The sequence below is a fragment of the Dermacentor albipictus genome, chromosome 2, assembly GCF_038994185.2.
Source record: "Dermacentor albipictus isolate Rhodes 1998 colony chromosome 2, USDA_Dalb.pri_finalv2, whole genome shotgun sequence".
Classification (NCBI taxonomy): Eukaryota; Metazoa; Arthropoda; class Arachnida; order Ixodida; family Ixodidae; genus Dermacentor; species Dermacentor albipictus.
The window spans coordinates 22,412,312-22,438,765 of NC_091822.1; the positions used below are offsets into that span (position 1 = coordinate 22,412,312).

The 26,454-nt window shown below is 46.0% G+C and overlaps 1 protein-coding gene across 4 annotated transcripts in view; it reads right to left on the bottom strand.

Moving 5' to 3' along the window:
* Window positions 1–26,454, bottom strand: part of LOC135897941 (galactose-3-O-sulfotransferase 3-like) — a 128,975-nt gene that overhangs the window by 45,949 nt on the left and 56,572 nt on the right. For 3 of the 4 annotated variants that reach the window (XM_065426651.1, XM_065426652.2, XM_065426650.2), the window contains exon 3: window positions 21,674–21,789. In XM_065426651.1, coding sequence (XP_065282723.1) covers window positions 21,674–21,762 — 89 coding nt within the window. In that variant the 5' untranslated portion in view covers window positions 21,763–21,789. Of the gene's footprint in view, window positions 1–18,367; window positions 18,666–21,673; window positions 21,790–26,454 lie in introns of all 4 variants that reach the window. The other variant, XM_065426653.2, reaches the window with a different exon arrangement.

A 26,454-nucleotide genomic window follows, 5' to 3' on the forward strand; every position in this document is an offset into this window, starting at 1 on the left:
GAGAAGGATTGTAACTTCTGCAAAACTCATTTAGGCACGCTCCAACACGTCATTGGAGTATGCAATTTAATCAAGGCGATCCCCCCACCTCTTAACTGCCCCACTACCCTACCCCATGCCTCATCCACCCTTACCGAGCGATGGGAGACCTTGCTAACCAGCACCGCCCTGGAAGACCAGCTCGTCCTGATCTCCAGGGGCCAGGCGGCTAGGGAAGCATATGGGTCCCGTGAAGAGGGAACCACTTCCATCAACGGCGTCTAAGAAGATGTCGAGCTCGGCTCAATAAAGTTGTTTCTCTCTCTCTCCCCACTGCACGGGCCTGGCATAACTGCAGGCATTTCAGGCACGTGTACTTCAACCGAGCAGTTGCTCCTGTTTTAGTCTTCTCTGTTGCAGAAACCTTAATCCGCTGTTTTATGGCGTAAGTATGTTTACCAAGTTCACTCCCAAGTTTTCATCGATAGCGCACTTCCCACAAGGCAGGTGCTTCATAGCAGCGCAGTTTCACCTTCTCGCCAGTTCCAGGATATAAGGACGCTTCGTCACCCGGGCCTGGCATAACTGCGGGCAGCACAGGCACGTGTGCTCCTTGCGAGCAGTTGTTCATGTGTTGGTCTTCTTTGTTGCAGAAACATTTGTTCTCTGTTTGATGACCATTAGAACTTCATTAAATTGGCTGCTACGTGTTCATCGATACCGCATTTCACACAAGGCAGCTATGTCATAGCAGTGCAGTGATACCTAATCGTCATTTTTATTATATATGGCCGCTCCCATACCCTGGCCTGGCATAACTGTGGGCAGCTCAGACACGTGTGCTTCCCCCGAGCAGTTGCCCCTGTTTTGGTCTTCTCTGTTGCAGAAACCTTTATCCGCTAATGTATGTCTCTTGGCAAATCATCAAGTTGACCCACAAGTGTTCATCGATAGCGAACTTCACACAAGGCCACTAGGTGATAGCAGCCCAGTGACAACTACACGTCAGTTCTATGATCTAAGGACGCTCCTTTACCCAGGCATTGCATTACTGCGGGCAGCGCAGGCACGTGTGCTCCATGCGAGGAGTTGCTCATGTTTTGGTCTTCTCTGCTGCAGAAACACTTATCCTCTGTCTGATGACCGTTAGAAGTTCGTCAAGTTGGCCCCTACGTGTTCATTGATAGCGCATTTCACACAAGGCAGCTATGTCATAACCGTGCAGTAACACCTAGTCGCCAGTTCTACGATATAAGGCCGCTGCGTTACCCGGGCCTGCCATAACTGCGGGCAGCTCAGGCACGTGTGCTTCCCCCGAGCAGCTGCTTATGTTTTGGTTTTTGCTGCTGCAGCTGCAGAGCACGTATCCTTTGTTTTGGTAACGTAGTTCCTGGGCTGCTCTGCAGAATTCGTGTTCGGTGAAAATCGAAAAAACACCGATGACAATTAAGGAAGTCGTTAAAATGCTAGCTGACTTGGGCACTAAATTCGATGCCTTCAGCTCGAAAGTGTTGGCAGTAATGCAAGACGTACGTAATTTGCCATCAGTCATGAGCGCGCATTTTGAGGAATTCAATATCGCACTCTAGAAAGAAGAGCAGGAACAAGAACTTTTGAACAACCAAATTAAGCAGCTACGGGATCAACTAAAGAAAACCCAGAAACAATGCCGTCATCATCAAAATCTTGAGAGAAAGGGCCTCCCTAAAATGCTAAATAAAAGCTTAGCCGATACGATGGTAGAAGTAGAGGAAAGAACTGTCTATTCCTCTGACATGCGCAGACATGGATGTAATTCATTGTGTCGCAAGTAAAAATTAAAAAAAAAACGAACGTAATCGTCAAGTTCGCATGTCGTACAGCTCGTGACACTGTATTGCAAACGGCAAAGAAAGAAGACAACTTGTTCCGGCAGACTTTGGTTTTAAAGACATGGAGCAGTTTACATCAACGGTCATGTATGCGTAGAAAGGAAAATTCTGCTTGGCGAGGCTACTGTGCGTAAAATGGGAGAACATTGAAGTTCAATGAAGTGGAAAATGGTAAAATTCTTGCTAGGAAAGCGGAGAATGCAAGCATCGCACACATTGAAACTCAGGAAGACCATTCGAAGTTCTGCTAATAACTGTGAACATGAATTTATATCCATTTCCGCTCAGTAAACTCGGTCTTGCTCGCCAATGCAGTGCAATGTACGGAGTTTACACAAAAATATCGATGACCTCTCCTCTTGCTAGCCACTAATTCGTCTCATTTCGATCGCGTGGCTGCATCCGAGACATGCCTGAATCGTGGTCAAGCTAAAGGTAGAACAGATTACTCACTCTTTTCAAGGCCAATGCTATCCCGCACGCGACGTGGTCTATCCATAAACAAGAGTATCAAGTGTTCTGTTGTCTCACATTTTTCGGACTGCTTTTCGCATGAATTTTACTTCTTTGTTGTAAAATCTACCGCTGTAGCAGTTGTCTATCGTGCCCCTATCCAAAATACAAATAACTTTTTGCATCACTTTGAAGCATTACACGTTCGCTTGACAAGCTCCAAAAGAACAACAGTAACATTTGAAGACTTCTACATTTGCTCCATAAACAACACAAATCATGAATACATTACGTGATAAGTTCCTATGATTTCATAATGTTATTATTACCCTCCTCTTCAGCAACCTCAATTGACCACATACTTTGCAATTTCGATACGTCAACAGCACTTGTCTTGTTTATGACAATAATTTCTGGGCATTGTTTAACCAGAATCCAATTTCCACGTGAGCACAGCTCCTGCCAACAAACTACGACTCACCATAAATAATCTTGTGTTGACATTTTAAAGCAACGTATTTTAGAAATTAGTGATATGTATCCACACGAACCAGCAATACAGCTTAAGAGGAAGCTTTAGCTCGGGTGCTCCTATCTAAATACATGTAAAAGGAGAATTCGTTTTTCTCGGCAACCACTGCACCAAATTTGACTGGGTTTGCTGCATTTAAAGGAAAAACTTAAAATCTAGTGACTGTTGGTTTCGAATTTTTGAGTTAGATCGTCAATTTTTTATAAAAAATTGACAAAAATTGCAAATCTTCAGAAAACGAAACTATCAAGTTTACAACTCTGTAACTCAGCAACAAAAAATTATATCGCAATTCTGTGAATTGTATCTGATAGCACATCTAAAGCGAACAAAATTGATATGTTACACATGAACCTCAAAAAATGTATTAATATATAATTACAACGCTCGCAGAACCCTCGTAAACAATGTAACAAATTCACGTAAGATGTACAGTGACATATAATATTTGTCCGCTTTGAGTGATCTAATGGATGCCGCTTACAGAACCGCGATATCTGTTCTTGATGCAGAGCTATTAGTTTGTAAACGTCATGCTTCTATTTTTTTCAAACTTCTGAATTTTTGAAAATCTTTCTAACAAAATTCAAGCCCTAAATCAAAATTCTGCTTCCAACAGTCACTAGAATTTATCTTACTCTCTCAAATGCAACTAATTTCAGCAAAATCGGTCCAGGGGTTATCTCAGAAAAACGTTTTTGCGTTTTTACATGTATTGGAATAGGCCGCGTCCGAGCTAAAGCTTCCTCTTCAGTAATAACTTGAGAGAGGCCACAGTGCAATCTACTGCCATGAGCGAGAAGGGAACCGTAAAAACCCCATATGTCCACGAATGACCTGTGCTATTTTAGAACTCTAAAAAAAAGATTACTGGCACAAAAAAATTAAGCAAAATAGAGGTAACTCTTATTACTAAAAAAAGTTCAGTATAGGCTTAAATAATGTGGTGCAAGTCACGCGTACCCGTAAGAAGGAATACCTATCTCAACTCATCGCTATGAATTCAGGAACCTGCAAAATTAGATGGAAGGATATAACCTCAATTATAAAACAAACTCCTCACCATTAGAGTGTGCCCTACACTCAGGTGAGAGAAATATTGCAGAGTTAATAGTGGCATCGTTTAATAATTACTTTTGTAGAATCGGCAAGTAAATAGTGAATACATGTCATGACGTTACGCTTAACACGCTTCCTGATAGACTGATCAATTTCTTTGGTTACGTCGAAATGACGGCAGCTGAGATCGTCATAGTAGTCAACACCATGCCATGTAAACATAGCCCTAGATATGATGAGGTAACTTTATTTCTATCAAAGCACTTTAAGAGACATTTTTTGTGTTCTATTGGAAATAATTTTAGTCATGCATTTTACACAGCTGCGTAGCCAGATCTCTTAAAGCTTGCTAAAGTTGTTCCCATGCATAAAAATAGAGACCGAAGCCTTCTTGAAAATGCTCACCCAATATCTGTTCCGAGTGCCGTTAAAAAAGCCCTTGAAAAGCTCATGGTTAAGCGAGTCGTGGCCTTTGTCGAACGAAAATTAATGCAAGGATCTAGCCAGCATGGCATCAGGAGCAACAGGTCTACCGCCACGCCTATCTAATATTTCTCAGATATACTAAACACCCACCTAAACAATAATATGATCGTATTTAGTTCGCCTATTTACATTAAAAAGCTTTTGATACTGCACATCATGGGATATCACTTGTGAAACTAGAACGTTACGGCTTTCGTGGTGTATGCGTAGAATTATTGAGCAGCTATCTGACTAATAGACCACGAAATGTGCGATTTCTCGAAGTTTAATCAAGTTTTTCTGAGTTCACAATAGGAGTCCCCGAAGGATCAGTGTTGGGACCCACATTGTTTTCATTATGAGTCAAGGATCTACCTTCGATCTTGCGTAATTTCAGTCCTGTCTTGCATGCGGATGACGCAGCTATAGCTAAGAAAGAAATGAAGTTTATTAGGAGCTGGGTCTAGCGGAGACAAGCAATACACGTCCTGAGAGGTTGCGAACGGGTGTCGACTGGCTTTATTCGAAAAGAAAAGCTGGTTTGACGAGCGGCAGTAGTGGCGCCCCAGTCGGGCAACCACCGGGATTCCAAGAAAGAGCAGGGGCAATGAGTCTCACAGCGAGGCAAGCCGACGTGACGAACGGTCACTACAAGGGCTGCCTGCCTCCCCTACAGTTCCGGAGGATAAGGTGTGAATGAGGGAAGGAAGAGTTAGTGTTCTAAAATACGCTGATTTCACGTGGTCGCACGACACTGCTTCCTTTTAGCCACGTACGTCAGTCTTCAAGGTTTTCTCTGAACGCGAAACCACGCGAAAGGGGCCTTCATATGAAGGAGTCAACAGTGGCTTGATAGAGTCGCGCCGCGGAAGGACGTGCGTAATTGTTCCCATAATCGGAAAACTAAACGCGGGCTGCCCGTGCAGGGTGGGGGTGTAGGTCGAAGCTAGTCGAGCCAGGAGTTTTGTCTCTCTAAATGCTGCGCCGCCGCTAGCGAACGCGAACTGCTGATCCATAGAGCATTGCGGCAGCGTTGACTCCACGGCCATCCTTGATTGTTGTTCGCAGTCCAGTAGTACTAGGGTAGCATTTCCACCAAGTGCTGTCTGTCGAGCGTAGCGGTCAATGACACCTTCAGTCATCGGTGGAGGCGCGCGACCCTGCCATTGCTCTGCGGGTGGTAAGCCGTGGTGTTGCGCAGGCGCGTGCTGAGCAGTCTCACCAGGGCAGAAAAAGCGAGCTTTGTAAACTTCGGCCTCGGTCAGTAGTTATTCGCAAAAGGGAACCGCGCCGCGATACCCAAGTAGCAACGAATGCTTCCGCCAATGTTTGGGCCATGATGTCTTGTAGAGGCGTCGCCTTAGGTCACCTTGAGTACCGGTAGATGCACGTGAGAAGGTACCTGAAACCTTGGCATGGGCGGAAGAGGTCCCACCAAGTCTAAATGTACGTGACCAAAACGGCTCTCTGGTGGTCGAAACGGCTGCACCGCTGAAACTATGTGCTGCGTCACTTTCGCGGCTTGATAGGCTTGGCAGCTTCTTGCCCAGGTTCTAACATCTTTGTTGATCCCTGGCCAGACGAAGCAGTCTGCGATGAGCAGCTCTTCACAGCATCAAGTCTGCATTGCATCCCAGAACTTACTAGCAGAGGATATGCGACACCAGCGAAGTGCACCACCATGCTATGGAAACAGGGCACAATATTATATTTCAATGAATTCCTGCTCACTGTGGCATCGTCAGCAACAACTCTGCTGACAGAGCTGCCCGGTCTGCCCACGAAGACAACCAGACGCGTCCGATAACTATGGCGAGGTCGGACGCTGCCAGGGAACTTCGCCTGCTTGCACGCAAAAAGTCGCAAGATTTCTGGAGTTCAAGTGCCTTTAATTGGCGATTGCATGAACTAGACCCCATGCTACGGCTACAACTGCCATCCAGCCTTTCCCGCGCCGAAACAACCTTGCTGTGCCGCTTGTGACTGGGAGTGGCGTTCACGAACGCCTGCTGCTATCGCATCGGAATGGCCCAGAGCCCGATATGCGACTCGTGTAGGTGCGGAAAAACCATCGAGCACCTATTCTGTGCCTGCCCTCGCTACAATGTACAACGCCTCTCTCCGAAGACACCTTTAAACAGATGAGACTTTAGAGAGTCACTGGCACGAAAAGCGATTCGTGCGCTAGTGCACTACTTGAAGTGAACCGTCTTAAGAGACCATTTATAGTGCCCTGTCCATCCTCCCACACGAACTCAGTGCTCACTCCCTCCCTGTTTTCCTTTTTTTATTCCCCTTTACCCGACCCTCTGTGTAGGGTAGCAAACCGGGTGCTCGTCTGGTTCACCTCCCTGCCTTTCCTTTCCTTGCTTTCTATCTGGGTGTATGTCGCGATGATGCCGGGATAGCTTAGCCCGTGCAGTGAATCAAAGATTTGCCGCCGAAGCTGATTGGGCACGAACGAGCGAGGAGCTGGCTGCGATATGTCGCACGTGACCAATGTTGTACATGAAGCGGCACCTCAGCGAGCTGGAGCGACGAGCGTTTTCCCCGCAATTGGCGCAGCTCGGGGTCACTTTGCTTGGCGGAGGCTAGAGCTTGGCAACCTACACGACCATCAGATACAGCGCCAACCGCAGCAGTGAGTCAGCTGCCTTATTTTTGGTCCCAGAAATGTGGCAGATGTCCATAGAAAATTCAGAGATAAAGGAAAGTTGCCGAAGCCCAAGGGGGTCACACTCGTGCCAAGCACTGGCGATCGAGCTGGCTCTAGTGGTTGCACTGCAGGCGGCATCGAACAGGCGATTTCGCATGCCTTCTACGTGCGCTCTTCTTCATTAAATAACTTGAAATAATTGTTGTTGAAGGAAGACACACGGCTAGACAAGCACGGGCCCCTTGAGTCGGATGGTCTTTTAGGAAGCAATTTAAAGCGTTCAACAACACTGCGATCACTTTTTTTCTTGGGCGGGGGGGGGGGGGGAGGTGAGGTGGCGTTTGCCTTGCTGGCTGTGGCTGGACATAGCCACAGTGTCCGAGTCTCATGCAATTTCGGCGCTACACAAAACTTTGTGACTTTCTCGGCTCTCTCAGAGATAAGAACACCACGTAACTTAGCTACTGTTTGTCCTGGGGGCGGAGCCGCATACTTCTTTGGTACCTTGGTAAGCAGGTCCTTGCACGAGAGTGCTGTAACCTGCGAGGTCACCGGTAGCTTTTGGCGGTAGCAATGAGACAGATGCCCAAGTGACGTCCCGCTAGGAACAGGTGAACCACACGCGATCGCTTAGTAGCCATAATTGTCGGTAAGCCGCGGTGATCAGTATGCGACACAGACGCTGCGAATGACCCCGGGTGGGATGGAATGAGCCTACAATCTGGACAACAATGGCGTGAACGTAGGTACGCTTGGTGGCGAACGTGCAACAGTCGACCATGGCAAGAAGCGTGGACCAGAAGAAATGCACACTAATACGGTTACATGAGAGCATTAGCCGGAAGAGGGCTTGAAGTGGAAATTTAATATAGAAGCCTGTCAGCTCGAGCTAGTTGGTACTAATTCATAACTAAAATGAGCGCGAAATTAAGCTAGGACAGGAAAGACGACACCGGACGAGGCCTGACTGCATGTCCAAATGTGTATGCCCTAAACAAACGGCGAGAAGGGTAGCGGTGGAAGGAGAAGGGGGCGAGTGTCCATCTAGACGCGAGAAGAAAAGGGGTTTAACCGAGGGGTCCGATTTTTTATTAGTCATATCGAAAGAAGCCAACGAACACCGATACCAAGGACAACATAGGGGAAATTACTTGTGCTTATTAAATGAAATACAGAAACAATAAATTAGTGGAAATGAAAGTAAATGAAAAAACACCTTGCCACAGGTGGGGAACGACCCCACAACCTTCGCATTTCGCGAAGCATCGCATGAGGAGAGGAATGCGTCGTCGGCGTGGGCAAGCCTTAGGTTCAAACTAGAGCTCCCTGGCTCCAATTCCGCAGGCCCAGCAGTAGGTAGTTGAATCGGCTTCAGTAGATATCTCCAAACCAATGCTTCATGCCAGCCGCGAAAACGTGGAATCGAATGAATGGTCACGCTTGCCACCGCGCACACGGGTCTTAGTCTGTCAGCGCGAGCAAGGCCAGTACACTCAGATCTCACCATCGGGCACTGTCATGAAAGCTATGCTGCGACAAATAATCGACGCCCTACAGCTACTACTGCATGGTATAATAATAATAATAATAATAATAATAATGATAATGATAATAATAATAATAATAATAATAATAATAATAATCTTTATTACATCCAGTCATCTCATGGTTTCAGATCGAGCCCGCATAAGCAACATTGCTTGTGTGCGAGGCTGGGCAGTCAGCTGGTAGTACTCATATGTGTACAAATAAATTAATATAGGAAAAAAATGACATTGCAAAAGTGAACAAAAGATATTATTTGAACAAAAGATATTATTGCATCAACAGGGAAAAAATACACATTGACATTAGAGATAAGTTCGCAGGTTCGTATGCTTCAAATCCCGAAGAAAACTTCAAAGAACGTGGGCATTACTTATCACCCATGACCTTAAATGTGATTTTATTTGTTTAAATGTTCCCGCGATATCATTCTCATTCAATTTATTGAAATTAGCCGGCACGTAGAAAGCACGAGTTCTCTTGCCGTAGTTTGTGTACACACGAGGTACCACATATTTTTCTCTCTAACGTAAGCTGCGAGATTTCACCTTCAAGTTTTTGAATTTAGTAGAAAAATAACTTTTACACATGGCGTCGAACAAAACTTGTTGCTCGACAAACAACATGCCTGACTGGTACATGCTCAGCACGAGGTCTTCCCCGTGACCAAGTGTGCCATACGAGAGGCTATAGGCAATTTTTTTTAGGATGCGGTTAATTATCTTAAGTCTACTAGAAGAACCAAAGCCATACATTGTTATTCCGTACTTTATGATCGATTCCCCAAGTGCCTTGTAAACCATTTTACGAATATTTACATCACAGAAAGATTTTAGGGCATACAAATGAGCGCACACAGCACGTAAGCGCCTTGCGAGCTCTTCAATGTGGACATTCCATGACAATGTGTCGTCGAAGTGTAGTCCCAGGTATTTTGTGCTATTTACCAGAGCTACCGGAGGACATGAGCATGCAAGGCAGTCACTGGTGTGGAGATAAACAGGGGAAATACCCGCGACTGCTTTATATGGGCTGTGAAAACATATCATATTAGTCATCGATTCATTAATTAAAATTTTGTTATTAATGAACCAACCAAGTAGTTTACAGACATCATACTGTAACACACTTGCGGCTTCGTTTGAAAATTTGTTTGATACAACCAAAGCCGTGTCATCAGCGTATAAATAAATTTTTGATTTTAGTGGTAAGCAAGCAAGATCATTCATGTAAATGTTAAACAAAAGCGGTCCCAATACGAACCCTTGCGGTACCCCTGATTTAACACGCAACAAAGAACTATAGGACTCCGCCACACGGACACACTGTTGTCTGCCTGTTAAATAATTAAAAAAAATGAGTAATACGGGCCTCTGAAACCACACCTGCTTAGTTTTGATAGTAACTGTTCATGATCTAATGTGTCAAATTCTCGTTGTAAATCAACGAAAAGAGTCAAAACAACATTGTTTTTATCGATTTCGTTACAGATATAGTCATTAAAATCTTCCAAAAGACCCACAGTACTCTGTCCCAGCGAAAGCCAAACTGCGCTGGGTTAATGAGGCTAAACGTTTCACAGAATGAGGCCATATTAATATAGACTACTTTTTCCGATATGCTTGCCAAAGACGAAAGAATTGAAATTGGTCGGTAATTCTCGTCAAGCTTTCGAGATTCTTTCTTATAAAGAGGTCTCACAATGTTAACTTTCATGTTTTCATGTATCTGACCGGCTTTTAATGTTTCGTTTAGGATGTAAAGTACTGTTGATTTGAGCACATCGAAGTTCGCAGCTATATCTCTTATCCTAATTTTATCAAAACCTGGAGATCTTGTTAAACTCATGGATCGTATAATATCCCACAATTCTGCTTCATCAACAGTAGGCAGAAAAGCAGAATGAATGTTAGAGAACGTGACATTGTTTCGGATATTTGCCGGTATGCACCCATTTGTAAGGTTGTTTACTGATTCGATAAAGTGTTTGTTAAAATCATTCGCTATCTGAACAGCAGGTGAGTCGAGAAAGGCGTCCGCAAGAGTATTATCAATACTCTTTTTTGCAGGTCTCCCTATTAGAGTGTTAACCAAGTTCCACGTTTTACCGGTGTTACGACTGCAAGCTGCAAACTTGCCTGAGTGGTAGCGCTTCTTGGCTAGCCTTATTTTAGCGTTTACTTTGTTCCTCATCTGCCTAAATTCTTCTCTTGCAAGAGCGTCCCCGGGTTTATCTTGCCATTTTCTAAGGAGCTTGCTTTTAACGCTGCAAAGCTCCATTATTTAGTTATCAATCCACGGGCTATCTTTATTTCTTCTTTTAAGCTTTCTTTTCTTTTCTGAGCAAAAGTAAATTTCTCTAAAGGCCTCTACAAACAGTTCGTAAGCCTTTAGGTGGCTGTGCCGCGTTAAAGAATCCCAGTTGAATGTTCTCACACGTTTATCTACTTCATTAGAATTCAAAACATATTTCTCTACAGTCTTTGTTTCAGTCAGAGCAGCAGCATCTCCTGAAACTGCTATGGCGATAAAGTAGTGGTCCGCTACTTTTTCCTGAACAACACAGCCACATGAATTATATTTGCACATTTTTGTGCTGATATGGTCTATACACGACCTTGTTAAACGATGACCGAGAATTTCCTCTCGTGTATAACTCTGAATTTTGTTAAACACGCCAGTGGCGCTAACAACGGCCAAAACTTTGAAAGATAGCTAGTCTCCTAGCTACACCACATTACCTTTTACCTTTGCCCGCAAAGACAACTGTGCTTAGCTGTGGTGTGAAGCGTACAACGTACGCGTTGCCTCGAAACAGTACACTGTGCTGTCCTCATATTCACCATACCATCACCCTCGTGCCTCTTCACATCATATTTCTGTTATTGCCCCAAACTCCTTCCACAGCGTGGCGTAGCAATCTAGAGGTACTTCACTCAGGCTGGCATCGCCACCTATCTGCCGTTGAATATTCTCTCTCTCTCTTTTTGCTGTTTCATGCTGAGCCCCATGAGATCACCAGTGAAGCCGCCCAAATTTTTCGCGATTTTCAGACCGTATATCCCGGACATCCTCACCTGAGACCTACTCGCCTATGGTCACATACATTTTCTTGATCTCACGCTACGCCTAGGCTACTACGATCCCTGCGGGATCTATACGCCACGCTTTAGGAAGGACCTATTCGCTTTAACGTCTAATCACTGAACACTCGTGATGCAATAGCACTATGTGCCTTGAAGAACATCTTTGTCCGTTGCTGCTCTCATCAAGTTGCGCCAACCTTCACCAACCAAGTTCAGCGATTGAAAGCAGCAGCCTATCCAGAACACCCTTTGTCTGCACTGGCGAATGTTCGGCTCCGAAAAGTCCACAAGAAACGAAACAAGGCACAACTAGAAATCGACATTCCCAAAGTTTCAGTGAGTGCCTATGCACATCGAGTTTCTCACCACGTTAAGACAGTAGAGCGTGAGCGACTGCAAGCAATCTCGGCGCCTAACAAATTGGAGACTTTATGCGAAAAAAAGGTGAGCGGTATTCTCCTTCAGAACAGGCAGTGTGAGAAGTAGCATAGTCACGTGTTTTGTGCTTTGCAACTGCGATATTTTCTACGAGGTCCCAACGTCATGCGGTGGCCCGAACATCGGACAAACAGGTCCTTGCTTTAACGACCACTTGCGCAAACATGCCAATTACCTCAGGTCCAAGAGCTTGAGCAATTTGGCCACTAAATGCGCCAATTCAGGGTGCCCGCCTATACTTCGTGAGGCGCGTGTCCTGCGCAGATACCGAGGACAGCGAGAACATGAAGTTTACGCAGCTTTTTCTATGCACTGGAAGGGATCATCATGCGTCAGCGTGCCTCCGATCACCTTGACTGACAAGAAGTTTTGATATTGCAGCGAATTATCAATAGTTACGTTTCTAGCATCTTAACGCATGCGGGGTCGGAAGAGGCTGAGCACCCGCTCCCCCACTCTTCCGCCTGTTTCTTGGCCTCATATTTTTTTCGCAATACTGTAAGCCTTTTTACAGGCTCATACAGGAGTGGGTCACAATCAAAACAACAAAACATTGTTGGTCAAAACAGCAGAAAACAATGAAATACGCTAATTATTACAATTCAGAGATATAACATGCAAACAAACGACAGACCAAAGCAAACAGTACAAGGCAGATAATACAGCGAACGGGCAAGAGCTACGGACAATTCATATGTGGTGGGAAACGGCCAAAACACACGTGCGCAACGCAACGTTGTAGTGAAGCAGTAAATAATCGGTAACAGACCTAATGATAAAAAAGTGCACGTATCTTGGTAAAAAAAATTATGGGCTCTTACGTGCCAAAACCACTTTCTGATTATGAGGCACGCCGTAGTAGAGGACTCCGGAAGTTTCGACCACCTGGGGTTGTTTAACGTGCACCTAAATCTAAGTACACGGGTGTTTTCTCATTCCGCCCCCATCGAAATGCAGCCGCCGTGGCCGGGATTCGATCCCGCGACCTCGTGCTCAGCAGCTTAACACCATAGCCACTGATCAAACACGGCGGGTACACGTATCTTCGTTGCAAATTCTTCGATGGAGTCAACATGTGCAATTGATTCCTGCAGAGGGTTCCAGGCTTCAATAGCATATGGAAAAAAATGAATATTTAAATGTGTTGCAACGCGCAGAAACTGTCTGTTGCACTTACGGTGATTTGTTCTTTCCGAACGTTGGAAAGGTGGCCTAATATACTTTGTTTTATCTATAATTATGTGCCCGTGATAAAGAAGGTAAAGGAACTTCATGGCAGCGATACGCCGTCCTGATATTAGAGTCGGGATATTTCCTTGTTCACGCAAAGCAGTGACGCTGTCGTACGGCGAGTATGTGGAATAAATGAAACGAAGTGCCATGCGCTGCATTCTATCAAGTTTATCAATGAGGTAAGACTGCTGCCGGGACCATACAATACTGGCATATTCAAGTATTGGCTGAACGAAGGTTTTGCACGCAGTTAATTTGACATGGGATGGTGCTGTTGCCAATTTCCGACGTAAGGAATTGAACTGCCTAGATGCCTTTGCACATGTGATATCAATGTGAGTGTCCCATTTTAGCGAGCTCAAAAATGTCACACCCAAATATTTTACAGTATCTGATCTTATTATAGCTGGGCCTCTTATGTTGTAAGTGTACATGTGAGGTACCTTTTTATGCGTAAAAGTGATGCATGCCGTTTTCCTGATGTTGAACTTCATTCCCCACCTATCACACCAATTAGCAATGCTGTTTAGTGAGGTGTTTAGTTTAATCATCCACAGACCACACAGTTGTGTAGACAACACAATCATCTGCAAAAGGACGTACGGTTACATTTGGCTCAACACACGATGGGATGTCGTTGACATACGCAAGAAAGAGCAATGGCCCCAGCACGGGCTCCTGTGGCACACCAGAAAAGCCTTCAAGGCTCTCTGACTCATTATTGTTTACCGATATATATTGTGATCCGAGTGCGAAATAACATGCTATCCACGCAACAGTGTTAGATGCAATGCCAATAAGTTTAAGCTTTTCGATCAGTTCACAGTGATAATAATAATAATATTTGGGGTTTTACGTGCCAAAACCACTTTCTGATTATGAGGCACGCCGTAGTGGGGGACTCCGGAAATTTTGACCACCTGGGGTTCTTTAACGTGCGCCTAAATCTAAGCACACGGGTGTTTTCGCATTTCGCCCCCATCGAAATGCGGCCGCCGTGGCCGGGATTCGATCCCGCGACCTCGTGCTCAGCAGCCCAACACCATAGCCACTGAGCAACCACGGCGGGTCAGTTCACAGTGAGGCACGCGATTGAAGACTTTGGAGAAATCGACGAATATTGCGTCTCCTTGTAGTCCGGAATTTATTATCTCTGCAAAGTCACGCGAAATTTCCAATAGCTGTGTCACTGTGGAAAGGCCCTTCCTGAAGCCATGCTGTTTAGGGTATGTCAGGTTATTGTTTTCTGACTAACTAATAATGGATTCGTTGATGTGCTTCATTAATTTGCAACAGCAGCTTGTCAAAGAAATCGGTTGGTATGTGTCTATGTGCAACCTATTGACCCCTTTGGGAATCGGGATTACTTTTGCGACGAGCCAGTCTGAAGGTGATGCAGCTGCTTAAAGCGACGCCGTAAAAATCCTGTGTAAGAACGGAGTTAGTTGGGCAGCAAATCGTTTTAGAAACGTATTGGAAATATCATCGGGGCCGGGCGTTTTTTTTTTTGTCCATGTTCAAGAGCAGGTTCAGCATGCCTGGCTTAATTATAACTATGTCAGGCATCGCTGGATGAGATGCAAAGGAAGCATCACTTGGACGGGGACAGCGTGTGAACACAGCTTGCAAATGGGCATTAAAAGCGTTAGCAATAATGTGTGCATCATGGGTAAGATATCCTGCGATTTCAATTTACACTATTGGGTTTTTATGTTTTGACAGATAGCGCTAGAATTCGTGCGGCTGACTGTGCATGAAGTTCGTCAGATTATTCGAGAAAAACTTATCTCTCGCCTTTTTAAATTCAAACTTCAACGCAGCCAAAAGATGCGCGATTTCCAGTGGGTTTTATTTTTTCTGGTGCAACCTTCGCAATTTTCTGTTCAAGTGGATGTTACTGCGGGCAATTTAAGGTGGTTTTCTATTTGTTCGTTTACGTATTGGGGGGATAACATTTTTTTCACAATGTTTTATGGCACCCTTAAATTTCACCCACAATCCATCAACATCATATGAAGGCAGTGGTGTGAAATCCTCAAACACAGTTTCTAAATAACCTATGATGTTGACGTCATCTGCGCTTCTATAATCCTTAAAATCAATGTAAGGATGACTTCGGTGACCCGCCTGTGAGGTTAGCAAATAAAAGGTCAACACAATCATTTTATGATCAGGAATACCATCTTCTATGCTAATTTCTGGTTTGAGAGTGCTCAAGACAAATGCCAGGTCTATCATTGATGCGGCGCCTCCCCGCTGCCTTGCTGGATGGTTAACTAGCTGCGATAATGAGAAGCTAAATATTATTTTCACCACTTGGTCGCAGCTTTCCTTTTCCCTGGCCCCAAACGTTAGGTTATCCTAGTCTATTCCTGCCAGATTGAAATCACCGGTTGATATCAGCTTGGTTCTGGCATTTACCTTGGTGTGGCGGAAATCATGCAATTGCATCATGTATTCGACGGAAGCGTTAGGCACACACCACCTATCAGAACAGACATTCCGCACACGTTAATTGTACATCAGATGCTTTCATGGCCAGGTATGCCCTCGTGCTTTTGAAATAAAACAATATATTTCATTACTAGGCTACGCCCCCACCGCGACCGTCATGGTCTGTGCGAAGGAGGCTATAAGCCACTGGAGCTACTTCAGAGTCATGAATGTCGGGGTGCAGCCAGGTTTCGGTAATTACCATGATGTCAGGAGAGTACACCAAGACAATTTCTTCTAAATTTTCTCTTTTGTTCACAATGCTACGTGCATTAAGGCCCCATATTGTCAAGGGGCTCGTGTTTCGCGGTCATATATCAGTTCCGGGCCAAGCAGAGTCATCGTGAACGTGTGTACGCTCAGTTGCAGTTCTTCTATTTTTCTCGCCGTCCCACGCGAGAAATTTTATCAAACTGAAGGCTCACCTTTTCACCTTTCGCACGATAAACCTTCGATGACTGCCACCATTTTTTCCGCACTTCTCGAACAGCTGGAGAAAAATCCTCAGAAATAGATATGGTATTGGTTACCAGTTTGAAACAGTTACGAAGGACAGCAGCTTTTTCAGAGGAGTCCTACAAGTGCAGTATTACTGGTGGTTTTTTGTTCTTAATCTTTCTACCAATGTGATGAATGCATTCGAGTGATCGCACCTCTAACTCAAGCTTTTCCTTAAATATGCTCTCCGTGACATCTTCTGCCAAGGATTTGTTAGTTTCATTATTGTCTCCCTTTACACTAAAGATGACAATGTTATTGAGGCGGCTCCGATTTTCTAGGTCATCCAGTTTTTTGGCCATGTGCGACACTTCTTTCTGTACGGCCATAATTGCTACTTTACGCATATCTGCCTTCTCCTGGTAAGGTTTAGGTGATTCAAGTACGCCTTCAATTTCTGTCAGCCTAGTCTGCACATTAAGTCATCATCATCATCAGCCTGGTTACGCCCACTGCAGGGCAAAGGCCTCTCCCATATTTCTCCAACAACCCCGGTCATGTACTAATTGTGGCCATGCCGTCCCTGCAAACTTCTTAATCTCATCCGCCCACCTAACTTTCTGCCATCCCCTGCTACGCTTCCCTTCCCTTGGAATCCAGTCCGTAACCCTTAATGACCATCGGCTATCTTCCCTCCTCATTACAAGTCCTGCCCATGCCCATTTCTTTTTCTTGATTTCAACTAAGATGTCATTAACTCGCGTTTGTTCCCTCACCCAATCTGCTCTTTTCTTATCCCTTAACGTTACACCTATCATTCTTCTTTCCATAGCTCGTTGCGTCGTCCGCAATTTGAGTAGAACCCTTTTCGTAAGCCTCCAGGTTTCTGCCCCGTAGGTGAGTACTGGTAAGACACAGCTATTATACACTTTTCTCTTGAGGGATAATGGCAACCTGCTGTTCATGATCTGAGAATGCCAGCCGAACGCACCTATATATGAACAGCGCACATTAAGTAATCCGGTCTGAATAAGCGTTTGGGAGGCCTGAAGTTCAGTAACCACTTTAAGAACCTCGTCAATCTTAAGCCCTGATTTCCTTCCATCTCCATTCAGTTGTAATAGCAAACGCACAACATGCAATGATTCACAGCAACAGCGGGAAAGGTAGCCGGGGCTCGGCAGCAGCACTAACCCAACAGAGCTGGTTTTCAAGCACTGGCTCGACAGCTGGAAGAGGACCCCGAGGTCCTCTACGCGGACGCCTCGTTTCCCAAGCACGGAACCAGAGCAACGGCGTTCGTCACCACCATCGATAAACTGGTCACAGGCGCGTCGATACGGACGACGAATACAGCCGAAGCAGAAGTGGCCGTGGCCCTCGCACTCGCACAACCGGGAGTGAGGACCATGGTCACAGACTCCCAGACCGCCTACGCATGCTACCGCAAGGGGAACATCTTTCCCGCGGCACTAGCGATCCTCACCAAATGCAAATCACCGTGACGGGCCGTTGAGCTCGTGTGGGTCCCGGCTCACTCGCAAGTGGAAGGCAACGCACTCGCCGACACTATGCCCGAGAACTGTCAATCCGGGCCGAGGACGAGCCAGAGCTACCGCACCCCGTGACAAGCCACAAAGAAATCACGCAAATGTACAGAAGCGGCAGATGCAGGCTTCCCCGTCCGCATCCGCAACTCAACCGAATGCAGCAAACGATCATGCGACGCACGCAAGCGGGGTCGCTAGCGCATCCCGTACTCTTGCGCAAGATGTTCCCAACAGAGCATGACACTTCATGCCCTTTTTGCAGACGGTCAAAAGGCACTCTAGCACACATCCTTGCAGAGTGCACTAAGCTCAAGAACCCCCCACCATCCCTCCCCCCCCCCTCCCCCCCCCCCGAGCGATGGGAGACCTTGTTGTCCAGCCCCGACCTACCGACCCAGCTCGCGCTGGCGGCTAGGGGCCAGGAACTGCTGAACGCATATGGGACCTGAGAAGAAGGTTCCACCCCATCTGGTGCCAGCGCGCACCAACCGTCACTAACGGCTCAGCACAAAAGTTGATTCTCTCTCTCTCTCTCTCAAGCATTTAGAAAAGGACCATTTATCACCAACCTGTGTGAAGGCGAACAAACGATTTAGCAATGCGCCTCGGGTGGTGCTACCAAGCCCACGGAAGTCGGCGCGCGGTTGACTCTCGGTTTTATACAGTGTCAACATTGTCGCCGTCGTCGCCGGTGCGCCGAAAGGCCTTCCATGATGCCTCGGGTGGTGAGTCAGTCGGCCCAACAACGTGCGGAATCAGCGCAGCCTAGGGCACGTGTAGGCATGGTACTGACGACGTTGTCGAAGAAAGATGTTCAATCAGTAGCGGAAGGCCATCGCCGAAGCGCACTTGCCCGTGTACGAACACCTGTATGAAGACGAACAAAGGAGTGAGCATTGCGTCTCGGATGGTGCCACCAAGCCCATATATTTGCATACGCAGAATAAGTCCATTTTGTTTGCAGTGAGTGCTCGTCCTGTCTTGTCTTTCTTGTTATTGGTTTCTTTCGCGCTGTTTTCTTTCTCTATGAATCATTGCCAAGTACCTTGAGTTCCCTCCCTCTCAAAGCAGAAGAAATTGCTTAATGGCTTAATGGGGTGGAGACATCAAAATGCTCGTTCATGCGTTTGTTGATTAAAACGTTGCGTCATGCTTCAGGGAGCACGATACACACAGCGGGATTCATATATATCCGATAAATAATTTAATAATAGCATTATTATACCGAGCAATTCCGGTTTCGGTTTCTGAGCTCCGGGGGATGCTATGACGTCACAGAGGAGGAAACGCAACATGGCTTGGCCACGTGGGCCACAAGAAATAGTGACCTAAAACTATGCTGCGTCGTCTGCTCGCGCATACGCGTGCTCTGACAGCAGGGGTCAACAACTGGCGATTCGAAGTGCATGTCGCGATTATTATAATTATTGCGAAGAGCGACAACAACGGTTAGGAAATATTGCGGCTTGTGAGAGTCGGTGATTCATTCCGAAGCGCCGTAAGCTTTAGCTTCGAAGTGAACCGGAAAAGGCGTAGCGACGATATCGGCGGCGCCGAACGATCAGAGGCGGTGAAGCTGCCCTCGGTGCCAGAGTTACCACTCCTCGGTCGCTGATTGGCCGCTTCGCCGTACGGCTGCCGCACAAAACATGGGTCCCTGGGCCCGTTCTCTCTACGGCAAGGAAATCTCGCCGTTCGCGAGCAAAACCGCCGTCGCACCGGGGCCCGCCAACGGCAAACGGCGTGCGGCGAGTTTCCGTGCCGATAACGAGAACGGGCAGGTAACGTGGAAAGGCCAAGCGAAGGAGAGTCCGTTCCGAGCTGCCGAACTATGCGACTATGCGAGGAGAGAAGCGGACAGCTGACCTTGTACTTCCCTGGCACGCTTCGGCCTCTGCGAGCCCCAACCCACGGACCAGTCCGGCTTCCAGCTTTGATGCCCCCGCTATCGCTTGGGTGCTCCGGAGATCCTGCACCGCCTGCTTTAATATAACCTCAGGTGCTCTCCTGAGGCCTACGTTTGCCGGTTACATGTGCCCTCCTGGAGCAGTGCTTGTAAAAAATCCCATCTATCGCCGCGACGAAAAAAGCGACCCGCGACTTATACAACACCAGTGAGAACATTAGAGTGTTTTAGCAGAACGTTTTTGACGGTCCGGTCCGCTCTCGCGTACCCGCTCACAGTTAGCGGAGCGGTGGACGAAGAATCACTTTTAGCGGAGCGCCCGGCTGCGTCCGAAAGGCATGTGCTTGCCTGACGCGCCACCTTGCCGCAGAAGGTAAAACCGCTATGAACATAATATTCAAGTTGTAAGAATTGCCGCAATAAAATAATATATTTGGAATTGCTCAACTGTCTGAAGGCATTTCACGCAATACATTGCATTTTCATTTCTTATGTATATATATATATAATCCTTACATTAACAAAGCCGTTACGCTGTTATAGCCAAGACAAGGTTTTTTGCTCTTTCAGTACACCTAAAACGTGGTCCGCATAAACAAACGTGCACACATGGCATGGTTCTGAAACGGGTTCATGGCCACAACCACCCGAATAGAAGAATATCTTCGTGTCTCCTAAAGTGTACTCTAGGTTTGCGCTTTACAAATCGCGATTCAAACGACCTCGTGGACGGGCCAGCTGCACTGGGGGCAGCCATTTTGCTTCGCTAGACCCGCTTGACGCGCTCGCCGCGCTCCGCTGAGAAAGCTTTCTAGCGGAGAGGGGGCTCCCGTCCGCTCGCCCGCTCACTGCTGAACGGGTCGCGCATGCGCACTTGCGCTTCCGCTAGCCCGCTGAGCGGAGCGGACCGTCAAAAACGCTCTGCTAAAACAGCCTATTGTCTCTTTAGACACAGCAATCACCAAGCGACATCCGCGCCCACTGCCTCACCGCGCGGGCAGCCAGTGGCAGAGCGTATAAACCAACTCGACCACACTCCGCAATGCCGGCATGTCTAGGGGACAAACGAATACAACGCGCTCTAACAAACCTCATCTGTAGTGCCTAGGCTGAGTCATATATTCAAGGAGCAAAAGCCCCAAGATTTTCTCTCTCGCGCCCGCTCTTACTCGCACCTGCGCAGAAACGTCGAGCTCCGTCAAAAGCGTCACGCCCCACCGTACCTACTGGCAATTCTAAAAACGCGTCCCGGGGGGGGGGGGCGCATTCCGCGCCCGTGCTTGGTCGTGCACCTATCTTGAATGAGATCTGCAGAATGTACGTGTGCGAACGGTTCATACCTTTGTATGTACTGTTTTCTCCCTCTCTGTTTGCGTTGAAGTGATAGACAGCACGAAGGTCACATCACTAGCTGGTGCTACGCTCTTCCTCACGCCATTGTTTGGACAGCAAGCGTGCGCAGGTCATCCAGTGTGATGTCTTAATGCTTGTTAATTTAGTAAGCGAATGCTTCCAAGTTTATACAGCCTATTACATTACCATCGTTTCTTCGTGTAGTGGTCTGCTAATTTGCTATTGCAATCAATCCTTCGCCTTTCGGGCGAAAGTGCAATTTTTTCGTGTACTTCAAGAAATTCCTTCGAGAAATGTAAGAAAAATTCATGGAGGTGAAAACTGCTGTTTCGCGTGAGTTCCTATGGCTATATTTTCGAATAACGTATCCTAGAACAATTTACGAGTGACACGGTACGAAAAGTTAAACTTACAAAGAACTACTCTTGGACGAGGACACTTCATGTTCGAAATTTATTCTAGGAGGCACTGTTCAAGCTTCACTAGCAATGCCTACTCTAATATTGACCAGGCGTAGAAATCACGTGACAGGTATGCATGCATTTACCAAACTCTTTTTGCAACCCAACTGTCAATACAGCTATGAACACCTGCATGAAGCACAATAAATTATTACCTGTTCATGCGTATACTCCATGTTGCCATGTACGTAACTGCCGCGCCAACCAACAAAACACCGAGTTGGAGCCTCAGCGCCAGCTTCATGTCAGACCAGGGACTGCTTCCAGATACCTGAGTACAAAATAAATTGTGCGGTGAGAAAGACCAAATAATAATATGCTTCACCTGCTTGACGAATGATAACATAACTCGTCCGGCTCGCGAAGCATGCATACTATGCCAGCAGCAAGTATCCCACTTGCGTCGCTTACCGGTGTCTGTAGCTTCAACACCTTCCCTGCTTGCGCTTCTTTTTTTGTGAACAGAATATTTTTGCAATTGTATGGAGCAGCGGACTATAGAGTCGAGGTGCTTTGAAGCTTATATACGGTCGCATCTGTTCGCGAGATCTGGCTAAACAACTTCAAAAGCACATGAGAGCAATGATGCTCTTGGTCACTTTGAATGAGCTGATGAAAACGGTATTACGACGCGATGGTAGTTACGATGAATATTAAGATTGGTATTACGATAACACTAATGATGATAATTTTAATGATGATAGGGATGATTATGATGATAACTGATAAAAACAGTTTTACGGGCATTATACCTCTTGTTCAGATTGATCCAACATTATCACTTCAGCGCATCTCTTACAATAACTTATACGTTTCTCGTACCCCAGCCTCACGCTGAGCTCGCCCAAGAAGACATCACCTTTCAACGACTACAACTAGAGGTTGAATTCTATCTGTAATTTTTATTTTTTAATATTATGAGGTATTATGTGCCAAAACCACTTTCTGATTATGAGGCACGCCGTAGTGGAGGATCCCGAAATTTCGACCACCTGGAGTTCTTTAACATGCACCTAAACCTAAGTACACGGGTGTTTTTGCATTTTGCCCCCATCGAAATGCGGCTGCCATTGAATTTTTTTATATATATAGTATATCCCACACTGTTAAAAATTTGGTCTGGGATGGTTGATGATGATAATATTAAGACAGCATATCCCAGAATATTACGAAGCATATTGTCATCGAAGACAATATTCCAGTACCCGGAGCGAAGGTTTATATTGTGCTCCATGGAAGCAACCCAGGACATCGCCAGTGAGCGATAGTGGACAGACGTCCCTCTTCGTATATCTGCTTGAGGTGCCGATACTGCACGCGAAATCGCCGAGTGTTCTTTTTTATTTTAACCAGTGTAACGGGATGCCCATGGGCTGCAAGAATGTTTAATAATGTTAAGAGAAAGCATCTAGCGAACTTCGTGTTGGATGATGTGTCGCTCAGCAGGCGACACGCGGTGGGCCCACCGATGGATCGATCTCGCATCGCCGGTGTTAATTTGATGCATGACAACAGGTGTTTGTCCTATGGGATGGTCTCCAATGTCGAATATGTCCCTTTACTAGCCAAGGAGGCAACGTAGTTCATGAGCACGCTGGGGTAGGAGGTCGGGAGTAATTTTCATTAAGGCATTCATGTCTGATGGGACAGGAGACAAAGAGTTTCACACGAGCAGTTGCCACAAGTTAAAGCCGAAATTTGGTTGTCTGCAGCCGGCGATATTTGAGCCAGCAATATTCGACGCAGGACAACTTCTGTACAAAGTCCACAGTTCAGAAGCGGAAGGCAGGACCCGTTGTCCTTAATAGTAATGGTGCTGTGACGAAACGCGACGTTATGCGAGAGTAGAACACCTGGATTAGAGGATGCGGTGTGACCTCCTCTTATAGGTGGAACGAGTGGAACGTCTATGAACGTAACGGCAGTTTAGGTAACGTAGACAATGTAGGTAACGGCACAGAGTAAATATGCTCTGTGGAACCTAGCCATATCGGAGCACTCTCGGGAGGATGGATTACAACAATAATATATCGGTTTTATGAGGCAAGGGCCAACATTGGCCAGAGAGCGCCAATGAAGGATATACCATAGTTGATGGTGTGATCAATGACAAATGTTAATGCATAGACGTAGCGTGGCCTGCAGACTGTGGCTGTAAAGTGAGTAAAATTTATAGTTGTTAAAATAATGACAGTGCCTGGTGAGGTGTTATACTCATATGAAAGTTATGGTTTGAATTGATATTCTGAAAACTATCAACGTCACTAGCACAACAACGTCGTCAAGGCCATAAAAAGCAAGAGCCTCGAGGCGCGTGCTCAACAAGACGTTACTATCGCAGAAGCCTCTGGTGAGAGTATGTGCCACAAATCTCGTACACAATGTCATCTAGAAAATTTAAAACAGCTTTGGTTCTGAAAAACTTTTCGCACCAAGAAACATAGCTGGATAGAGAGTAATATGCTGTTGAAAAGCTGTAGGAAATTGTTTTTTCGCTCATCTTCAACTTCCTGGCACTAGAGCAAAGCATGGCATGCGGACAGCCACTCGTTGCATCTTACCACAAATGGGAGGTTCACCGTGAGTCTAAAGGTAAGGATGGATACAGTATATGTGCCCTATTGTATATTGACAAAACACGAAAACGGTTCGTCGCACTTTTGCGTCGACAATCAATTACCTGAATCCGTTTTGATTAACTGGATCTTCTTCAAGGTTTCTTTGTTCGAAATGTAAAACTAATTATTTCTCAATTTTTCCCGCAAAAAATGGCTTGAAGCCTTTCTCAGCGCTACAGAAGAATTACTACTACAGAAGAATTATACACTTTCGTTGTTATGAACATAGGGATTTTGTCTGCAAGGATATTACCCGCAATGCCTCTATGGCCGGGTCTCTAACACAAGAAGACATACTGGTTTGATGCATGCAGAGTGCACATACACGAAAGAGATAATTGACTACAGTATATTTACGCTTCCGTAGAGACATCAAAGCTTTCACAATGCTTAGCGAGTCTGCAAGTATAAGTGCCTTTTGTAGTTTTTTTTCGTTGATATGCTTCACAGCCGGCAATATTACATAGGCCTCAGCTGTAAAGATAATTGTTTAATATTAGATGTTATCCGGGCAACGGCCAGATGAGGCTAATAAGTGTCAAGTCAATGCTAATTAGCTGTGAATGAAGCATCAACTGTGAATTTGGAAATGTAGGTCAAACACGGCTGAATAGAGGCTTAAAGACCTAAGAAGTGCATGAATATACGTACATTAAGACGACGAGAATGACACGTGAGGTACAAAATGTGCCATGCTTATAAAATATGTGCAATTAGGGGATATTATACAAAAGATGTAGGTGTCAGTAGCACTAATGGCCCAGCAGGACCTTTGAAGGAAGAGCCTACAAGCACGTGCTCTACAAAAGCGTATTATTGTAGTAGCAGCCTCCAGTGAGAGCATGTGCATGTACTACGACACTCTACGAAACATGCGCACGAACATCATATATAAAAGCTAGGATTGATTTACTGCCAAAGAGTGGGCTGTTTTAGTGCTTCGACGTGGCGGCCAGAACGCAGCACTTGCAGCATGGGCCTAACGGCCGGTGAGAAAATGTTCCAAAAGCCAGGGGAACTCATGCTTCAAAGTGTTGTTTTCACTGGCTTTACTTAACGAAAAATAACAAAAACATAGACGTTTCGCCACCTATGCGGGTGGCATCGTCAGTACACAATGGCAACAAATGAGAAATACATCCTATTTATCTATGAAACTGCCGTAAACATCCGGCAGGGGGCCACGGTTAGAGTTGCATAAAGATTGATTACGACGGATGAACCATTATTCTACGAACTTTCTTGGGACCCATCGGTGTTCCCGTGTTAGTGACGTTACAGTGTCAAAATCGAACATGTGTCAGCCGGCGCGCGAAGCATCGCAGAAAAGAGGCATGCGGCTTCAACAGGTAAGAAACATAGACTCCCTTTATTTCAAGTAAAGGGGAACGGAACACGGAGCAGCATACAATGTTGGGCGCGGCGTGGCGCTAGCGTTCAACTTGTTTCCGAACCGAAACGCAAGATGGAATATCACTTCACCCTTAAAAGAAAGTGAAACTCTCCTTCTCGCTTGGAAAAATGAGTACTTAAAACAAAGTGTCGTGCGGACCAAAACCGATATTGTATACAGGAATACAGTGTATGATGTTGTGCTAGAACCCGTACAATAAATTAAGTGGACAGTTGGACGTAGTAGTTCTGCAGAAACCCACAAGGTGGAGAGAAGTTCATAAAGAGAAAATCAGACATCCACCCGTTCGTAGCAATGCTACAAAGGAAACCCATACGGGTTCCTCGAAAGAAAAGCCTCAGAGTTGAAGAAAAATTCCTCCTAGTCCGGGACTCGAACCCGTGACCACCGCCTTTCCGGGGCAGCCGCTCTACTAGCTGAGCTAACCAGGCGGCTAGCAGATGGCAGTTGCTACGAACGAGTGGATGTAAGTGGTCTTTATAAGAGGTCAGTTGTTACGTAAGTTAGGTGGACAAGTGTTAAGTAAAGGCGATAGAAATAAAGCACACTACACGCAGTGTGTAGCTTGAAAAAAACTGTGACTACAGATCACGATAACCCGCCGTGGTTGCTCAGTGGCTATGGTGTTGGGCTGCGGAGCACGAGGTCGCCGGATGGAATCCCGGCCGCGGCGGCCGCATTTCGATGGAGGCGAAATGCGAAAACGCCCGTGTACTTAGATTTAGGTGTACGTTAAAGAACCCCAGGTGGTCAAATCTTCCGGAGTCCTCCCCTACGGCGTGCTTCATAATCAGAGAGTGGTTTTGGCACGTAAAGCCCCATAATTAAATTAAATTATAGATCATGATAAACACCACAACACGCAGTGTTTGGTGGGACTGGAAGCATCTTTATACGTTGGAGA